The sequence below is a fragment of the Brassica oleracea genome, chromosome C4 (genome assembly GCF_000695525.1).
Source record: "Brassica oleracea var. oleracea cultivar TO1000 chromosome C4, BOL, whole genome shotgun sequence".
In the NCBI taxonomy this organism is placed as follows: domain Eukaryota; kingdom Viridiplantae; phylum Streptophyta; class Magnoliopsida; order Brassicales; family Brassicaceae; genus Brassica; species Brassica oleracea.
The window spans coordinates 8,769,555-8,786,715 of NC_027751.1; the positions used below are offsets into that span (position 1 = coordinate 8,769,555).

The 17,161-nt window shown below is 37.9% G+C and overlaps 1 protein-coding gene across 2 annotated transcripts in view; it reads right to left on the reverse strand.

The window, feature by feature from the left end:
• Positions 1–8,623: 8,623 nt before the first annotated feature.
• Positions 8,624–17,161, reverse strand: part of LOC106341855 (ABC transporter C family member 2) — an 8,910-nt gene continuing 372 nt past the window's right edge. Inside the window, exons 1-26 of one of the 2 annotated variants that reach the window (XM_013780585.1) lie at positions 16,850–17,088; positions 16,397–16,782; positions 16,137–16,315; positions 16,022–16,061; positions 15,716–15,872; positions 15,438–15,552; positions 15,278–15,358; positions 15,075–15,099; positions 14,790–14,846; positions 14,592–14,657; positions 14,271–14,345; positions 14,078–14,185; positions 13,861–13,995; positions 13,621–13,727; positions 13,438–13,531; positions 13,077–13,244; positions 12,852–12,992; positions 12,572–12,772; positions 12,351–12,449; positions 12,118–12,270; positions 11,627–12,024; positions 11,350–11,530; positions 10,956–11,279; positions 10,003–10,881; positions 9,044–9,713; positions 8,624–8,963 (exon numbers count right to left, since the gene is read on the reverse strand). In XM_013780585.1, the coding sequence (XP_013636039.1) occupies positions 8,866–8,963; positions 9,044–9,713; positions 10,003–10,881; positions 10,956–11,279; positions 11,350–11,530; positions 11,627–12,024; positions 12,118–12,270; positions 12,351–12,449; positions 12,572–12,772; positions 12,852–12,992; positions 13,077–13,244; positions 13,438–13,531; positions 13,621–13,727; positions 13,861–13,995; positions 14,078–14,185; positions 14,271–14,345; positions 14,592–14,657; positions 14,790–14,846; positions 15,075–15,099; positions 15,278–15,358; positions 15,438–15,552; positions 15,716–15,872; positions 16,022–16,061; positions 16,137–16,315; positions 16,397–16,729 (4,884 nt within the window). In that variant the 5' untranslated portion in view covers positions 16,730–16,782; positions 16,850–17,088 and the 3' untranslated portion in view covers positions 8,624–8,865. Of the gene's footprint in view, positions 8,964–9,043; positions 9,714–10,002; positions 10,882–10,955; positions 11,280–11,349; positions 11,531–11,626; positions 12,025–12,117; positions 12,271–12,350; positions 12,450–12,571; positions 12,773–12,851; positions 12,993–13,076; positions 13,245–13,437; positions 13,532–13,620; positions 13,728–13,860; positions 13,996–14,077; positions 14,186–14,270; positions 14,346–14,591; positions 14,658–14,789; positions 14,847–15,074; positions 15,100–15,277; positions 15,359–15,437; positions 15,553–15,715; positions 15,873–16,021; positions 16,062–16,136; positions 16,316–16,396; positions 16,783–16,849; positions 17,089–17,161 lie in introns of those variants that run through there. The other variant, XM_013780584.1, reaches the window with a different exon arrangement.

The following is a 17,161-nucleotide window of genomic DNA, read 5'->3' on the forward strand; positions in this document are numbered from 1 at the left end:
AAAAAAAAAAAAAAAAGAAGAAGAAGAGATAATATCATGAATGTTGAACCTGCTGCTCTCTTGATGGTATGATCAATACCGCAGTATCCACACATCACTAACCCTCTGTCCCACACATGATGTTATATTCCGTCAAGATACGATCATGAGAGGTTTGTCATCAGCATTTAGAGAGATTGAGCGAAAGAGTAGCTCGATGGCTGGATATATTCCTATTAAATCCTGCGATTGCAAGATAGCAAACTTTTTTGTCATGTCATTAGGTCATCTACTTTTGTAGGCAGGCTTGACAATTGACACTATTGACATCTATCATGACCTTTTTTTGGAGATGATAGTATATGTATGCACAGTGGTTTTTGAATTTGAATATTCTATTTGAGTGTATAAATCACAGTGTTGTTTTTGTGATTTCTCAAAGGCTGGGTTGATGATAAAGATGTATTATCATTAATATATAACACAGCAATATATAAAAATCCATAATTCATTTATGAAAAATATAATAGAGCTACAGTATCATTAAGCGAAAACAGTTTTAAATGGAAGGATAACAATAAATTTTGCAGAGTCGCAGCATCGATCTGCTACTTAGTCATATAAAAAACAACAAAAAAAAGACATAGCTAATTAATTGGTAACAGATAATAGTTATGCTGGATCGCTGGAAAACCGTTTGGTGAGTTTTGGGGCGCAAACCCAGCAAGCTACAAGAGCTGAGATGATGAGGAGCGCCACAAAGACGATGGTTAGGATGAAACCTGTTTCCATTTTTTCTTGATCAAACCACCAAGCCTTTGGGTCTTTCTAATTTTTCTTCTCTTCTTCTTTTACCTACTAGTCAATTGCACTCATATATTTATACTGTATTGTCGACACTGAGTTCACATTTCTGTGGGTAAGTTAGATAATTGTGGAAATTTTAGAGTTTCTCATTAATGAGCATTAACTAGTGAAAATTGGGAATGTTTACATTTATGGATTTTAGTAATTGTCACGCATATATCACTAGATTCTTTTTTTTTTTTTTAACTTTATATCACTAGATTCTTTCTTAAACTTTCAAAGAAAGCATAAAGTTGTGATATTTACATATAGTAAAAATGCCTATTTTTTAACATAAATTAATAATGTTGGAACTTTGAAATTTTATTAATATATAGAGATATTAATTTACAAAAAAAATTCTTATTTAGATTTCTTATTTTAAGATATACACTAATTGTTATTTAGATTTAGTTCGAATTTTCAAATCAATTATATTATAGAATTTAAGTGGGGTTATTAGTTGTTGTATTTTAATGGATTTGAAAATTCGAACTAAATCTAGTGTTATTGGTTCTATAATTTTCAAATGTGTATTAAAATCATGTTTTATTGGTTTAATGATTCATAAATTCTATATCAAATCAAGTGTTATTCAATCGTACGGATTTACTAATATTGATTTTATAATGGATTTAAATGGATTTTTTTGTTAAAAATACAAAAACTCAAATCCGAGGGAACACCTCCGGATTTGTAAATAATAATCCGAAAAATTTAAAAATCTGCATATTTTACTTGGATTTATAAATACTACATGGATTTATAAATCAATCAAAATATATAAACCAATAACACCTCGTTAGTTTTAGATACAATATTACTAAATCTTATCAAAAATATATTAAGTGTTAAGAAAATATAAAGATAATTTTATTGTAAATATAAAACAAATAATATAATAATAGGTTCTTAATTATATAAAATATGCATACGTATAAATTATTAATTTATAATTTTATTGGGACCATATATTTACATAAATGTTTTTAAAAAAAAAATTATTTTATTGATTTGTGTCAAATTTTGAATCGTTCTAAATTGGAACCGGTAAAATTTATTAATTCATAGAGATTATTATTTTATCGAGTATTAATTTATAGAGAATGTAACTCATTATTTCCTTCTCCCCAATATTTGTTTCTCACATGCTCATGTAATTCCTTTTGTAACTTTTAAGTTCAGAAGCAATAACTTCTCTTAATTTTTTTAGTTTTTTTTCTAAGTTATTATGGTGTATCTTTTTGTATTGACAAGTAGATAAATTTATGGTAACATTTTACCGTCTCTACACGTTCACATTAACACATTGCAAGTGTGTTCTTGCCAGAAGACAAGCCACTTAGCCACACACAAACAAACTAGAATAGCATACATATGCCAAAATATTTCAGGGCCAGGCCTGCATTCCTTCATTTTGTTTCAACAGCACTGGTTTGGTCCTTGTTATGTAAGTACATGAGTTGATAGAACCATATGATTATTTTGTGTGACAAAGACTGTCAAAGAGAGATACTCTAATAAACTCTTCACCAATCGATACCGAGTTGCTTGGAGAGGAATAGATTATCAAGATATGTGATTACTGGTGCCGATGCATTTACGTAGCTTTCCATCTGTATCTTAGCCTCCGCTTCTGTACGTAATAACCAAACGAGAGAGAGAGAGAGAGAGAGAGAGAGAGAGAGAGAGAGAGAGAGAGAGAGAGAGAGAGAGAGAGAAAGAGATATCAAAACATATTGAACTCTCAGCTAACTGAAGAAGAAACACCTATAAACTAAATCAAATCTTAAACATAATGCGTATACTGCAGAAGCCAAGATCATTCTCAAAGATATTTCTGATTTGTCTCATCAAGAGCATATAGAGTAGTCTTACGAGAGAATATGAATTTGAGTTCATATGGACTAACCTTCCTCATTGAGCATCTTAAGTAGGTGGGTTCTTGTGGGAAGAGCGTACATCCCTAAAGCAACAGCTTTCCGTATAGCCCATCCATGGTGAGGAGCAAACACTTGAGCATAAGACTTTGATGATGGGTCTTTTAAAGAGTTATTACCTCCAAATAATATCGAATACACATTTTATGGTAACATTTTACCGTCTTTACACGTTTTTGCTTTTTTAGTATGTTCACGTTTGAAAATTGTCTCAGTAGACATTTTGAGATGGTTAGTGTGTTTGGTTTCGTATCCTCAGTCGCTTAATTACCTAGACGAAAGAAGAGATAAAATCCAAAATTTAGCCAAAAAAAAAAAAAAAAGAAGAAGAAGAGATAATATCATGAATGTTGAACCTGCTGCTCTCTTGATGGTATGATCAATACCGCAGTATCCACACATCACTAACCCTCTGTCCCACACATGATGTTATATTCCGTCAAGATACGATCATGAGAGGTTTGTCATCAGCATTTAGAGAGATTGAGCGAAAGAGTAGCTCGATGGCTGGATATATTCCTATTAAATCCTGCGATTGCAAGATAGCAAACTTTTTTGTCATGTCATTAGGTCATCTACTTTTGTAGGCAGGCTTGACAATTGACACTATTGACATCTATCATGACCTTTTTTTGGAGATGATAGTATATGTATGCACAGTGGTTTTTGAATTTGAATATTCTATTTGAGTGTATAAATCACAGTGTTGTTTTTGTGATTTCTCAAAGGCTGGGTTGATGATAAAGATGTATTATCATTAATATATAACACAGCAATATATAAAAATCCATAATTCATTTATGAAAAATATAATAGAGCTACAGTATCATTAAGCGAAAACAGTTTTAAATGGAAGGATAACAATAAATTTTGCAGAGTCGCAGCATCGATCTGCTACTTAGTCATATAAAAAACAACAAAAAAAAGACATAGCTAATTAATTGGTAACAGATAATAGTTATGCTGGATCGCTGGAAAACCGTTTGGTGAGTTTTGGGGCGCAAACCCAGCAAGCTACAAGAGCTGAGATGATGAAGAGCGCCACAAAGACGATGGTTAGGATGAAACCTGTTTCCATTTTTTCTTGATCAAACCACCAAGCCTTTGGGTCTTTCTAATTTTTCTTCTCTTCTTCTTTTACCTACTAGTCAATTGCACTCATATATTTATACTGTATTGTCGACACTGAGTTTACATTTCTGTGGGAAAGTTAGAGAATTTTGGAAATTTTAGATTTTCTCATTAATGAGCATTAACTAGTGAAAATTGCAAAAGTTTACATTTATAGTATTTTAGTAATTGTCACGCATATATCACTGGATTCTTTCTCAAAGATCTATGCTATTAAATCAGGATTTTATTGTCTTTTTTACCTTAGTCTGCCATTTCTTTATTAACATTGCATATTTCATTAAGGGCAATCAAGTAATATTAATAACACATCTATATTGGGTCATTATTTTCGGATCCAGCCCACTATCCACATCAGATCTCTCTTGGGCCATTTGGGCCGATTAAGAAATCAGATCCAATTCTCACATTTTTTTTCCTTTGGGCCATTGAGTCCAAGTTCAAATAATTTTTTTTCAACCATTCTTAATTAATTTTTTTTCTTTTCTTAATATAATTTAAGCATTCATAAAAAAAAAATTGATTTTTTCATTGAAAAGTATAAATCTTTATTAAAAGTATATAATTATTTTTATTAAATATATTAACCACATAATAAAATTAATTCATCAGAGTTATACCAACTTAATTCATTAAAAAAATAAAGTTTAATTTTTTAAACATAAATAGTCATTTAAAATGAAACACGATAAAGAAAGATAAAAAGTTTAAGTCTTTTATAAAATAAAACACAAATATATGAAATATGACGCTAAATATTTGTCAATTGAAAAAAAAAGAAAATAAACCCGCGCTTTGAAAGTGCGGGTCAAAATCTAGTTCTTTTTTTAAAGCTGGATAATTATGTTATTACAACTATGAGAAATATTACAGATGATTCTACAGCTGACAATTCTACCTGTCGTATGAGGATTTACGCCTGACTGCATTGGGGATAATTATGATATTACAACTATGAGAATTATTACAGATGATTCTACAGCCACAATTTTACGGTAAAATTTTTGCCTGTCGTATGAGGATTTACGCCTGACTGCGTCACCTGAGCCGTCTTATGGGATCCATGCTTGACGGTACTCCTTGCGCCATGTTGCAGATATCTTGTAAGCATTTTCTCATTTAATTCGCATAATTCCGTCTTCTCCGGGAATTGAAACTCATACCTCCTGGTGTAGAAGTATTAATGAACCATTGGTCAAACCACTGGACCAAGGAGGCTTCCAAATTCTTAAACATTCTAAGAAAGCATAAAGTTGTGAATCTTGTGATATTTACATATAGTAAAAAGCCTCTCTTTTTTAACATATATAACTCATTATTTCCTTCTCCCCAATATTTGTTTCTCATATGATCACTTAATTCCTCTTTTTAACTTTCAAGTTCGAAAGCTTCTTTTTCTACCATAACTTCTCTTAATGTTTTTGAGTTTTTTTTGGCTAAAGTTATTATTATTTTTTTGTCATCAAAAGCTCCATTCAAAGATCAATTCGGTCCTAACATACTAGCTGCAAGAGATAGCTGTTGGAGGACCTCAATGTCTACAAAGTTTAAGTCTCGTGATCGGGACTCTTTAGCTAAAGAGTCCGCATGGGTGTTCAAAGATCTTGAAATGAAGCATAAAGAGAAAAAAGAGAAAGAAGATCGAAGTGTTTCAATATCATCGAGTTCCGGTTTTAGGGCTGGCCACGACTTGGAGGAAAGAATGATTTGCACTAGTTGTTGGCAGTCAGATTCAAAACTCGCATGCTTGAACCCACGACCACTTAGCTCCTCCATTGCCCAAACAAGACACTCTATCTCCGCATGTAGCGGTGAGTTCGAATGCCTACATTTGCTCTGACCCTTGACGATGACTGAATCCCCTTCAAAGAGGATAAAGCCCAATCCCGTCCCATCGCCCAGTTGTATTCTATGATGCATCAATCTGGCATCTCCATCTTCCCGCCTTTACTCTAGTCGCGTCCTCTGTATGCCTCCCCACATGTGCTTCTTCCTCGCCGATCGTTTCCGGCATGATTTGAGCAATCCTCCAAACTTCCGCTTCATGACATACCAGCTGCAGTGTGTCCATGGCCGTTGTGTCTTTGTTGTTGAAACATTTGTCATTCCGGGCCTTCCACAAATACCATATTATCCAAGGGAACATCGAGGTATCCATGTCATGCTGGTCTGTGTTTACTCTCAGCTGCAACAATATATCAAAGTTTATGTATTTAGAAGAACACGGGAAGAACCCCGGAGACGATGGAACCATCGACAGAGCCCAACATTGCACTGCCGGTGTACATTCGAAAAGAATATGGTTGATGGTTTCACTCTCTGCTCCACACCGTTGACAAACCGTGTCGGTACCGCAGTGTCTCTCCTTTAGTTTACTTGCTGATGCAACGTAGCCCGATAGAGCTTACCAAAGGAAATGCTTGATTTTTCTCCGTGCTTTTAGCTTCCAAACTTTCTTCTTAAGGCTGTTACAGTTCGGTTCTAGAACCATTCTCTCATGCGCTTTCCTTCGTTGTTCAACGGTAACTGCGTATCCCGTCCTCACTATGTAGCCTCCCGAATTTGTATGGCTCCAGCTGTATCCATCGTAAGGCCAGATTTACTAATACGTAACGAGAGTATTCGAGGTATATCATCTGCTTCTATGAGGTTTTCTATAAGATCTACCTTCCACTTTTTCGTATCAAAGTCAATGAGATGATGCACCTTAAGATCCTTATCCAGAATTGCCCCCCTTGGTTTTACCGCTCGAACAGGGCTAGTGGGAAGCCAGACATCATCCCAGACATCATCCCAGACGTATTATCTGCACCAGTTCCCACTGTTCTCCAAATCTCATTAACCAGGATTGGTTTCGCTGCCATAAGACTGTTCCATCCAAACTAAGGCACATTAGGCTTCCCAGTTCGCAGCGGGTTCGAGTGTCTATAGTATCGTCCTCTAAGCATTCTTGCTATGAGGGAATGTGGGTGTTAAACAAACGCCATACCTGTTTGGCAAGCAATGCCAGATTAAAATCCCGGAAGTCTCGAAACCCCAATCCTCCTTCTTCTTCAGGCACACATATTTTATTCCAAGCCACCCAATGTAGTCCTCGATTACTATTACCCGTGCTCCACCAGAAATGCGCTACTGCAGCGGAAAGTTTTTTGCATATATTCTGAGGTAGCAAGTAGCAAGACATAACGAAAGTTGGAACAGCTTGTGCCACCGATCTAATCTGTACCTCTTTACCTCCTTTCGATAGAAGTTTTACAGCTTGTGCCAGCTTATGGTGTATCTTTTTGTATTGACAAGTAAATAAATTTATGGTAACATTTTACCGTCTCTACTCGTTCACATTAACACATTGCAAGCGTGTTCTTGCCAGAAGACAAGCCACACACAAACAAACTAGAATAGCATAAATTTCTTCAAATTTTTTTCAACAGTTCTGGTTTGGTCCTTGTTATGTAATTACATGAGTTGATAGAACCATATGTGGTTATTTTGTGTGACAAAGACTGTCAAAGAGCGATACTCTAATAAACTCTTCACCAATCGATACCGAGTTGCTTGGAGACAAAATAGATTATCAAGATACGTAATTACTGGTGCCGATGCATTGACATAGCTTTCCACCTGTATCTTAGCCTCCGCTTCTGTAATAAACCAACGAGAGAGAAAGAGAGATGTATCAAAACATATTGAACTCTCAGTTAACTGAAGTAGAAACTCCTATATACTAAATCAAATCTTTAAACCATATTGAGTCTACTGCAGAAGCCAAGAGCAATTTAAAAGATATTTCTCTAACTATTATTGTGTGATTTGTCTCAACAAGAGTATATAGAATGCATTACGAGAATATGAATCGAGTGCATTGGACTAACCGTCCTCATTGAGCATCTTTTAAGTACGTGGGTTCTTGTGGAAGAGCGTACATCCCTAAAGCAACAGCTTTCCGTATAGCCCATCCATGGTGAGGACTGAGGAGCAAACACTTGAGCATAAGACTTGGAGGCTGGATCCTTTAAAGAGTTATCACCTCTGCTGGCTCTGCAAATAATATCCATACACACATTTAATATTTCTCTGTCTCAGCCAAATAAAAAGAAAAACTACAACAATGCACCAACTTTCAGTTACTTTAATAATCCTGTTGAAATCATCAGCATATATAAACTGGCTCATGTGATCCAAATAACATTTGGAATTTGTAACTTTCAGGGGGCAAGAAGATAAACAAAACACTTGCTGAGAAGCTATAATCTGTTGAAAGAGAACTCTGACCATGTCAAGACCACGCTTTACCCTCAAAAGGTTTCTAGTATGACTACCAGCTTTCCTTGCACAGTTTGTCTCAATATCTTGTTTATGAAAAATGGTTTATTTCAAGAACCAAACCTTGAATTTTCATAATAACCCAACCTGCTAAGTGTAGTAAACTTGAGAAGAGGCTAGAGGAATAGCTTATTCCATTGGCTGAGATAGAAAATTTCAGCAATAAAAAGAAGAGTAGGACTCTAAGCATCTATTGTTACTTGTTAGCTAACAAGCCGTGAGAAAGCAAAATACTTAAACTCGGTCGAGGCTAGTAAGAGATCAACCTCAAATCAAGCCTTGAGAGAGTTTTAGCTTCTTGATGTTTCTTTCTTTCTTGGGGCTGCTACAGTGATTTAGATGAACGCCTGTAGAGAAACTCATGTTTACAACTTTGTCCAGCTTTCAAAATTGCATCACAAATGTATCATCAAATCTAAAAGGGTATATTATTCTGCTTTTGAACTTTTCAGAATCCCCATTTACGAGTCAAAGGATACTAACTTCTCTAATGATTCAAAGACGAAATGAAGAACACAGCAAAGTTAAATTTTCTTTGCAGAACAAATTTAAGTTTCAAGGCATCCAAGAGTAACAATTTTGGTTAAGGTAAGAACATGTTTCTTCAACTTGATGATGATGATTCCTAGCTTGACCTGAAACTTATCTACATCTCGATATTGTCCCAGTCAAACGAATTTCCTTCCAAATTATAGCCTGGTTGTTGCATTCTGTTCCTCGCCAATCTGCTCATCACCGCAAGCCCTGAAAACAAGAGTTCCAGATAAGAGCAAGAATTGACTATAGAATCATATCTTCAGGTAAGCATTTTGTAGATTATTTACCTTCTACCATTCTATAGAGTGATGACAACCAACCGTCTCTAGAGATATTATGTTCCTCAAGCGACTCTGCAATCTCCTTGTCATGTTTCCCCTCCAGAACATTGCGCAAAGTCACAACCGCATCTTTCGTTCTCTTCAAAATACTCCCATCATCTTCTATCTCAAGGATCTGAAGATCGTTGTGCGATGATGTAAGACTCACACCTAGCGCAAACTGAGCAGCTGCAGCCCAACGACTAGAAGCTAGCCATTTCCTTTGTCCTTGTAATGGTTGTTGCGAGTCATCACCATCTCTCTCACGCTTGTTCTCAAGTACTAAACTACGCAAGTACTCTGCATTTGCAGCTCCTGTGCTTTGAACCATCTTAGAGAACGAGCTTCTTTCATTTGATAGAAGGTTCTCCGGTGTACTGAACTCTTGAACTCTTCCGGAATCAAGGACGAGGATTTTGTCACAGTCGATGATGGTGTTGAGACGGTGAGCGATGATGAGCATGGTGCATGACTTGAACTCCTCACGGATAGTCTTCTGAATGAGAGCATCAGTCCTAACATCAACAGCAGCGGTGGCTTCATCAAGGACGAGTATCTTGGATCTCCGCAGCAATGCACGTGAGAGACTCAACAACTGCCTCTGTCCCACACTGAAGTTCTCTCCTGCCTCAGAGACCTGAATCAGAACACAACAACAAAGATTCAAGATCAATAATCACCACTTAAAAAAGATAACAAATAAAACCCACACATGGGTTGTGGTCTAGTGGTAAGCGGAAGTTGGAAAAATAATTAATCCGGACACTAAACATGTGTGACCACATGGATATGGGGCCATGCTTTGGCCTCATTTGAATATCCGGACTACATCTCCCCGAGATTAGTCTGGATCTTTCCATAGGTCCGGGATATCTCAAGTTAATATAAACAAAATAATCTCAAGCTACATGTGGTTAGTTGGGTACCTCAGCATCAAGACCAAGAGGATTTCTCCGGATGGTATCCTTCAAATGAGCCCTCTCCAGAGATTCCCACAGATCAGCATCATTGTGTTCACCAAACGGATCAAGATTAAACCTCACAGTTCCCGAGAAAAGAACCGGTGACTGTGGAATGATCCCAAGCACTTTACGCAAGTCCATAAGTCCAAACTTGCCAATGTCACATTCATCGATTAATATCCTTCCTTTCTCCAGCTCCACGATTCTAAACAAAGCGTTCAACAAGCTTGACTTCCCAGCTCCCGTCCTCCCAACAATCCCAACCTTATCCGTTGGATGAATAAAGAAAGAAACCCCATGAAGCACAGGTGGTAACTGAGGCCTGTAACGTAGAACAGCATCCTCAAACTTTATGCTTCCAGCTGATGGCCATCCGGGAGGTGGACGGTTGCTCTCAATAACAAGCGGAGCCTCTGATGGTATCTCTATATAGTTACCAACACGCTCCACTGCGTTCAGACTGTTCTCAGCCAAACTCGCGAGTCTCAGAACACCTGTTAGCAAGCTAGTAATGTTTAACGCGTAGCTGAGTAGCAAACCCATTGTAGATGCAAACGCCTGTTGGTTCTCAGCTTTCCCGTTCTGCATGACGGCGAAGGATGCTGTCAGCCAAATCATAAGACCACCGAGTGTCTCTAAACGGATCCCGAGCCAACGGTTGGCACTCATGTTGACAAGAGTGAATCTGATGTTGTTATCCATTGATCTTCCGTTAATCTCAGCCATCCGATCATATGCTTTGTAGGCACGGATGGTTGATAAGCCATTTAACGCCTCTCCAAACTGTGCATAAACGGGAGATCTTGTGATTGAGTCCATACGCTTAACCTCACGAGCTGTGTTCTGCAATAAGAAAATTGGTTAACACACAACACGATGAGCACGTTTTTGCGAACAGTTGAGCGTAGATACATTACCTGGTAATAGAGATAGGCTCCATAAAACAAGACCAAGAGGGGCATGATGGCCCATAAGGACAAAGTGCTGACAATGCCAATCAAGACAACAGTTGAAAGAAGCTGTGAGACTTGACCCATGAACATGTTTACAAAGACGGCAACAGTTCGATCAATATCACCGAGATCTTTTGCGAACCGGTTGATTATCCGTCCTAAGGGATTGGTATGGAAGAAGGACATTGGGGCCCTTAGTATGGAATGAAGCATGTTGTCGTGTAACCTCTTAGCTGCATAAAGACTTGACATAATCAACCAATATGAATTGGTCAATGTCACCAAAACCTGAAAGCAACAAAGAAACAGACTCAGCACAAGATGTTATGTTGTAAATAGTATACCATCAAGCACATACCTGTCCAAATGAGAGAAGTGCATAGATGAGATTGTAGAAAATGGGTCCATGACTCTTTGGAGTTCCTGCATCAGTCCATTCACTCAACCACGTGCTGCTGGTAACCCGGAATACTTCCGTCAAGACGTAGCATAAAAGGAGCATCATCACTACCCATGCCCCTCCAAGTGCATCTTGGTACCTGAGAGAACATGGTAAGACACCGCACAAGTCATTTTCATATCCTACCAAGGTGCAGTTCAGCCAATAGACATAAAGAATATGGTGTTCAAGTTACCTCTTCAGGACTCTCCAGCTCACTACTCCAGTTTCACGCTCTTCTTGCTTGATGAGAACAGATTTTCCTCCTTTACTTTCTTCTTTGGGTTTCTTATCGTCAGTGCCAATATTCATCTGAAGAGTATTTGTGGTTCCGTTCGTTAATGGTGCTACGGCCGTTTGAACTGCCTCAGCTTCTCCATTTTCTTCTGAATATTCTTCCACCTTCCCTGCATTTTCCATTAACCTCTGAAACAAAGGGCCGTTATTGGATAGCTCTTCATATGTTCCTTCCTCTTTCACCGTGCCTTCATGGACAAGTATGATTCTGTCCACTTGCGATAGGAAATGGAGCTGGTTTGTAACGAGAACTCTCGTTTTGTTCCCCAATTCTCTTTTTATACATTTCTCAAAAACCTGAAACGGATTATTTTTTTTTTATAAATCAGATTGACAGTATAGAAAGGACCAGTCTTATATAAAAAAAAGAACCAACGAGTTGTTTGTTACCTGTTGACCAACATGAGCATCAAGGGCACTTAACGGGTCATCAAAGATGAATACGTCTGAGTTTGAGTAAACGGCCCTAGCCATTGACACCCTCTGCTTCTGTCCTCCACTGATGTTAACACCTCTTTCTCCAATCTCAGTGAGATCACCACCCTATCAAGCAACACAAAGAGGTTGAACAAACTTAAAAATACAAGAGCTAGGCAAGACAAATCCTTGTTATCAAAACTTACCGGCAGTAACTCTAGGTCATGCTTGAGCGCAGTCACATCAAGGACCCTTTCATATCTTTCACGGTCAAAAGGAGAACCAAACAATATATTGTCGCGTACCTAGAATTTTTAATAAGAAACCTTAAAATCAAAAACTTAAGAAACAATCCACTAAGCGTATGAAGTACGGGACGCATTATGTATAGCACCAATTATAAAAGTAAAAGAAAAGAAGAGCATACAGTTGCATTAAAGATCCATGAAACTTGTGGAACATAAGCAACTGATCCTCTGAGAGTAACCATTGCATCAGATGTTGCAGGAAGTTCCCCAAGGATAGCAGATATCAGGGAGGTCTTTCCTTCTCCTGTACTACCAACCACAGCAACTAGGCTCCCAAGAGGTACGTCCAAGTTTATATTTGACAACGTCGGCCTATCCCCCTGCAGATGTATATGGTTAGCTCGAGTTTTCTACTTCTGATGGACATAATAGACATGGTATAGAATACACAAGCGGCACCTTAGCATCCCAAGAGAAAAATCCATTTCTTATTGAGATGGCTGGCTGTCCAGGTTCAATGGGTGGATTTGGTAAGAGAATTCTCTCTTCTGTCGCTAAGACCTCCTCTAAACGTTTTAAGGATACATTAGCATTCACCACCTACAAGTAAACACTAGTCAGCATTGTCATCGGTAAATAAATAAAGAAAAACACGGCTGTACACAAAAATATTCAAGAAATTACCTGAGTTATAATGTTCGGAAGCATGAATAGAGGGAAACGAAGTACAGCAAAGAGAGAGAGCGATGTAAACGCTCTTGCAGGAGTCAGGTCTCCTCCAAGCAATGTGAACACACCAAATGAAACAATAGTCACGAGAACAGGAATGCTGTTCAGTATGAACATATTCAACTGCAAAAAAAAAGGCAAGAGTCAGAAACAAACAACCATAAAGAGGAAATATATAAACAATCCAAAACAATTTGAAGAAAGCACAACATGATCATTAGTCACATATCATTTACTTGGATTTTTCCTTTACAGAAACATAATGTACATTATAAAGACGCAATAAAAAGAAAGGTAGTACAATGCTGAATCATACCGCTCCCAGGAGCTGTGATTTCCGGAACCAAGATAGTTCATCATCACGTACAGTTTGGACCTTGGACTGAAAACTGTTTTCCCATGCATAACACCTGTAGCATTTTTGGTTTGGTAAAAATTGCCTAAAAATTTGTAACACCATGCATCAACAACAACAAAAATTGGTTTTAGTGTGTCTTACTTTACTGTATCCATTGCAGCTAAAACCTCATTCATAAGACCAATTCGCTTGTCAGTACGCTGAAGACCTTCCTTAGTCAGATTCTGCATTTTGCTTATAATAATAGTCTGTTTCAAGAAAACAGAGAACTAGTTCAGGAGAGGGAGATGGAGAATTATTAACGTTTAGGAGTAAAAGTGATCAAGTAAACAGTGGATAGCAAAATAACATAAAGATGAGGAAACATGAAGGTAGACTGACCTGTAAAGGGAACATAAGGACCAACAACAAAGCACCAATGAGCGAGGCAACGCCCAATTGCTGGTAGAGGAGAATCAGTGCTACAATGATTCGAAATGGAGCCGACCACATGGTATGAAGTGATTGGCAAATTTGCTGCAAACGGGAGGGAAAAACAATTAGCACAAAGTACACATGGTCAATTAGATACATAATACTGATGGGGCACGCTACGCACCTGAAGAGATTCAGCATCAGTGGTCATTAAGTTAGTTATCTTTCCCGTTTGAAACTTTCTACGACCTTCATTGGTCAACCTCAACGATTTGCGAAATACAGCAGCAATCTAAGAAGGCAAAAAAAAGAACACATATGGCTAGAGAAGAAGGCCATGGTATCAGACTGAAAGTGAAGTGTAACTATTAATTTACCAAAGCAGATCTTAGTCGGTAACCAACACGCATGACATTCTGGAAGTACTGAGCTTCGCATAGCACCCCCAGTACCTGGAAAATGTATTCATCAACAAAGTTAGAAACCATCCAAGACACAAACATTGAGAACTCAAGACAGCCCAGCCGCATTGAGAACTCAAGACAGCCCAGCCCGCATTCTTATTAATATCAGCTTAGAGGATATTAGACCCAGTATACAGAGTAGAACATGTGTCAGTTTCACAAGCTGGGGGGTTCTACTATGGACCATGAATTAGCTAAATCCATGGAAAGAGAGAGAAGGATTTCAGTTCATACCACTCCAACAAAGATGGAGAACGCATAGATGTAACCCATATAAGCTGGCTCATCTTGTTGCATTGACTGCAGATAGTTTGACAAACAAGTGAGATTAGAGAAGAGATCGACCGTGATCCATTTAAATGATATTATGTCAACTAGGTTAAGATAGATTGCAAACTAGTACAAAAAAAAAAACATGGGAAAAGAAGAAACCTTTAAGAGTTGATTCAGTAATAGAGGCCCCACAAATTGTGAGCAATCATTCCCAATCTGTGAAGTGCAATGAATTAGTTGGATAAAAATTGAGTATGCACTGCTTCTTTCTATTTGTCACATTAAGTAAATTTTAAGAACATCCTGAGGCATCATTCAAGACTAATCTAACATGACGTGGCACCAGTGACCATTGTACTTTAACCATGTCATAAGAACAGAAGAGAGGAAAGACTCTGGAAGAGCGAATCAAAGAGAAGACGTGAAAGAGATAGGAGAATGTACCTTCCAAAATCCTCCCCACCAAAACCTTCAAAATGCAAAGGAGAAGAAAAGAAAGATTTACATCAGACATGTAGTGATAAGGCAATTTAGGAGCCAGCAAAAGCATATCTAACCAATATGCGACTCTCAGTGGTAACAGTTATCTCCTATCTAACCATAGTTGAAAGGAATGAAAACAGACCAGGGAACGGTGAGAATATTACCTTCCTCCCAGACTACTGTTTAATGCTCTCAGCAACCACGGTTTAGGCTTTTGTAGTTCCTTATCCCAGGATTGCTGGAAGCTACAAAAGGATACATAAAACATCAACAACCATTTCACTCGCATACATTTTTAGGAGATTTAATCAGTTTTCGAAGTACCTCGTGAACAGCGTTTCAGTCTGATCCCAAGTGTCCAGATGCCACACATCCGTCTCTGTGAGAGGCCTTTTAGATCCCAGAGTCATCAACGGATTAATCCATGAGAAGAAGATCTCTGTGGCATTTCAACAATTGTTTAAGAATAGAGCGTGCATAACGCTACCGTATGGTAAATGGTTAGTCACTACTCAATAAGCATAGCATAGACTACACAATGCCTTACAATCACAATCCAGTAGTATTCACAGAACTGAAACAAGGCCAAAGAGGTGACTTACTGTCAAAGATGTTTGCGTGCCTTTCTGGACATATTTGTTGTCCCTCAGAAAGCTCTTCATACTCATGATCATCCACAGTTTCACTCCCCAATGGCATGTAGCCAGGGTAAGGATCCAAATTGGGAAGATGCACAAACAATAAAATTCCAAACAGAACCTGAATAAAACCAAAACTCACCATCTTAAGTTGTTATAAGAGATTAAAAAAATTGTATCCGAGTGTGATTTAGACATAACAACAAATATTTATAAAATTGATATTCTTTTAGGATTTTAAACTCTAGAAAGGAGTCTAAGTGAGCTCACCTGAACTGCCACCTCGCTGATGTAGAGATACAATACATAACTGCAATGAAAACAAAGCTTGAGAAAAAAGAATAATCACTTGCATAAAACCATATAACACTAAAAACCTCCTAACCTGGTATAGAACTCCTTGACTGAGAGAACAAGATTTAGCAGGACCATATCCCCCACAAGAGCATATATGACAGCAAACCTAACATACCAACGGAGTTCATGGATGTAAATTTTAGTTTCCATACAAATCATGATCATCACAGAGCCCCAAGTCAAAGCTTCAACCCCCAAACCAAACGCCTGCCAAATAAACCACAAAAAACATCAGTATCTTTCAGGTAAAACATAAAGAAGACGTTTAAAAACAGCAAAGATCACCACCTCATAAGGAGGAAGCCCATCTCCATCCAAATCCAAAACAGAAACCCCCATGATCAATCTAAACAACGGCTCAGCAGTACCATAAGCCGCCAACAGAGCCAGCAAATAGCTATACAGTTTCGACCTCATGCAGAACCTCTCCACTTTGTGGTCCTTCATGGTGCGCCATATACGGTACAGACACAGAACCAAGAGAACCACATGAGAGATAACAAGGACAAAAGAGTCAGTAGCGCAGGGGGTGTAAGCGCCAAACGCATTATCAACTTGTCTCGTCCAAACACCATAAGGCGCCGGCTTGCAGTACCACTCCAACGCCTCCTCAAACCCCATTTTTTTCTCCCCTCTTCCTCAGATACAGAGCATCAACAACAGCTTTCTCGAACCTGTAAAGAGATTCAAGAAGAAAGTTAAAAGCTTTTTTTTAGTTTTCGATTATAAAACCAATCATACATGTACGTTTCTAGCATTCAATGAAAAGCAGCAAATGGTCCCCCCGGGCTGATAAATGAGTAGAAAACATCCGCGCGTAAAAAGGAGGGAACTTTTGCATGTAATCAATTTCAGTGGACGCTGGATAATCATTTCAAAATGATACAACAGTTACAAAAGCAAAAACAGAGGAAGCTCCACGCGGCAAAAACGAATCCATATTATTATTTCTAACGCAGACAAGGATGAAGACGAGATCTTGTAAGAACATACGGATATTAATTCACGAGGAAACTCAAAACTATTATGTAGAGTTAATCCCACTTTGTCGTG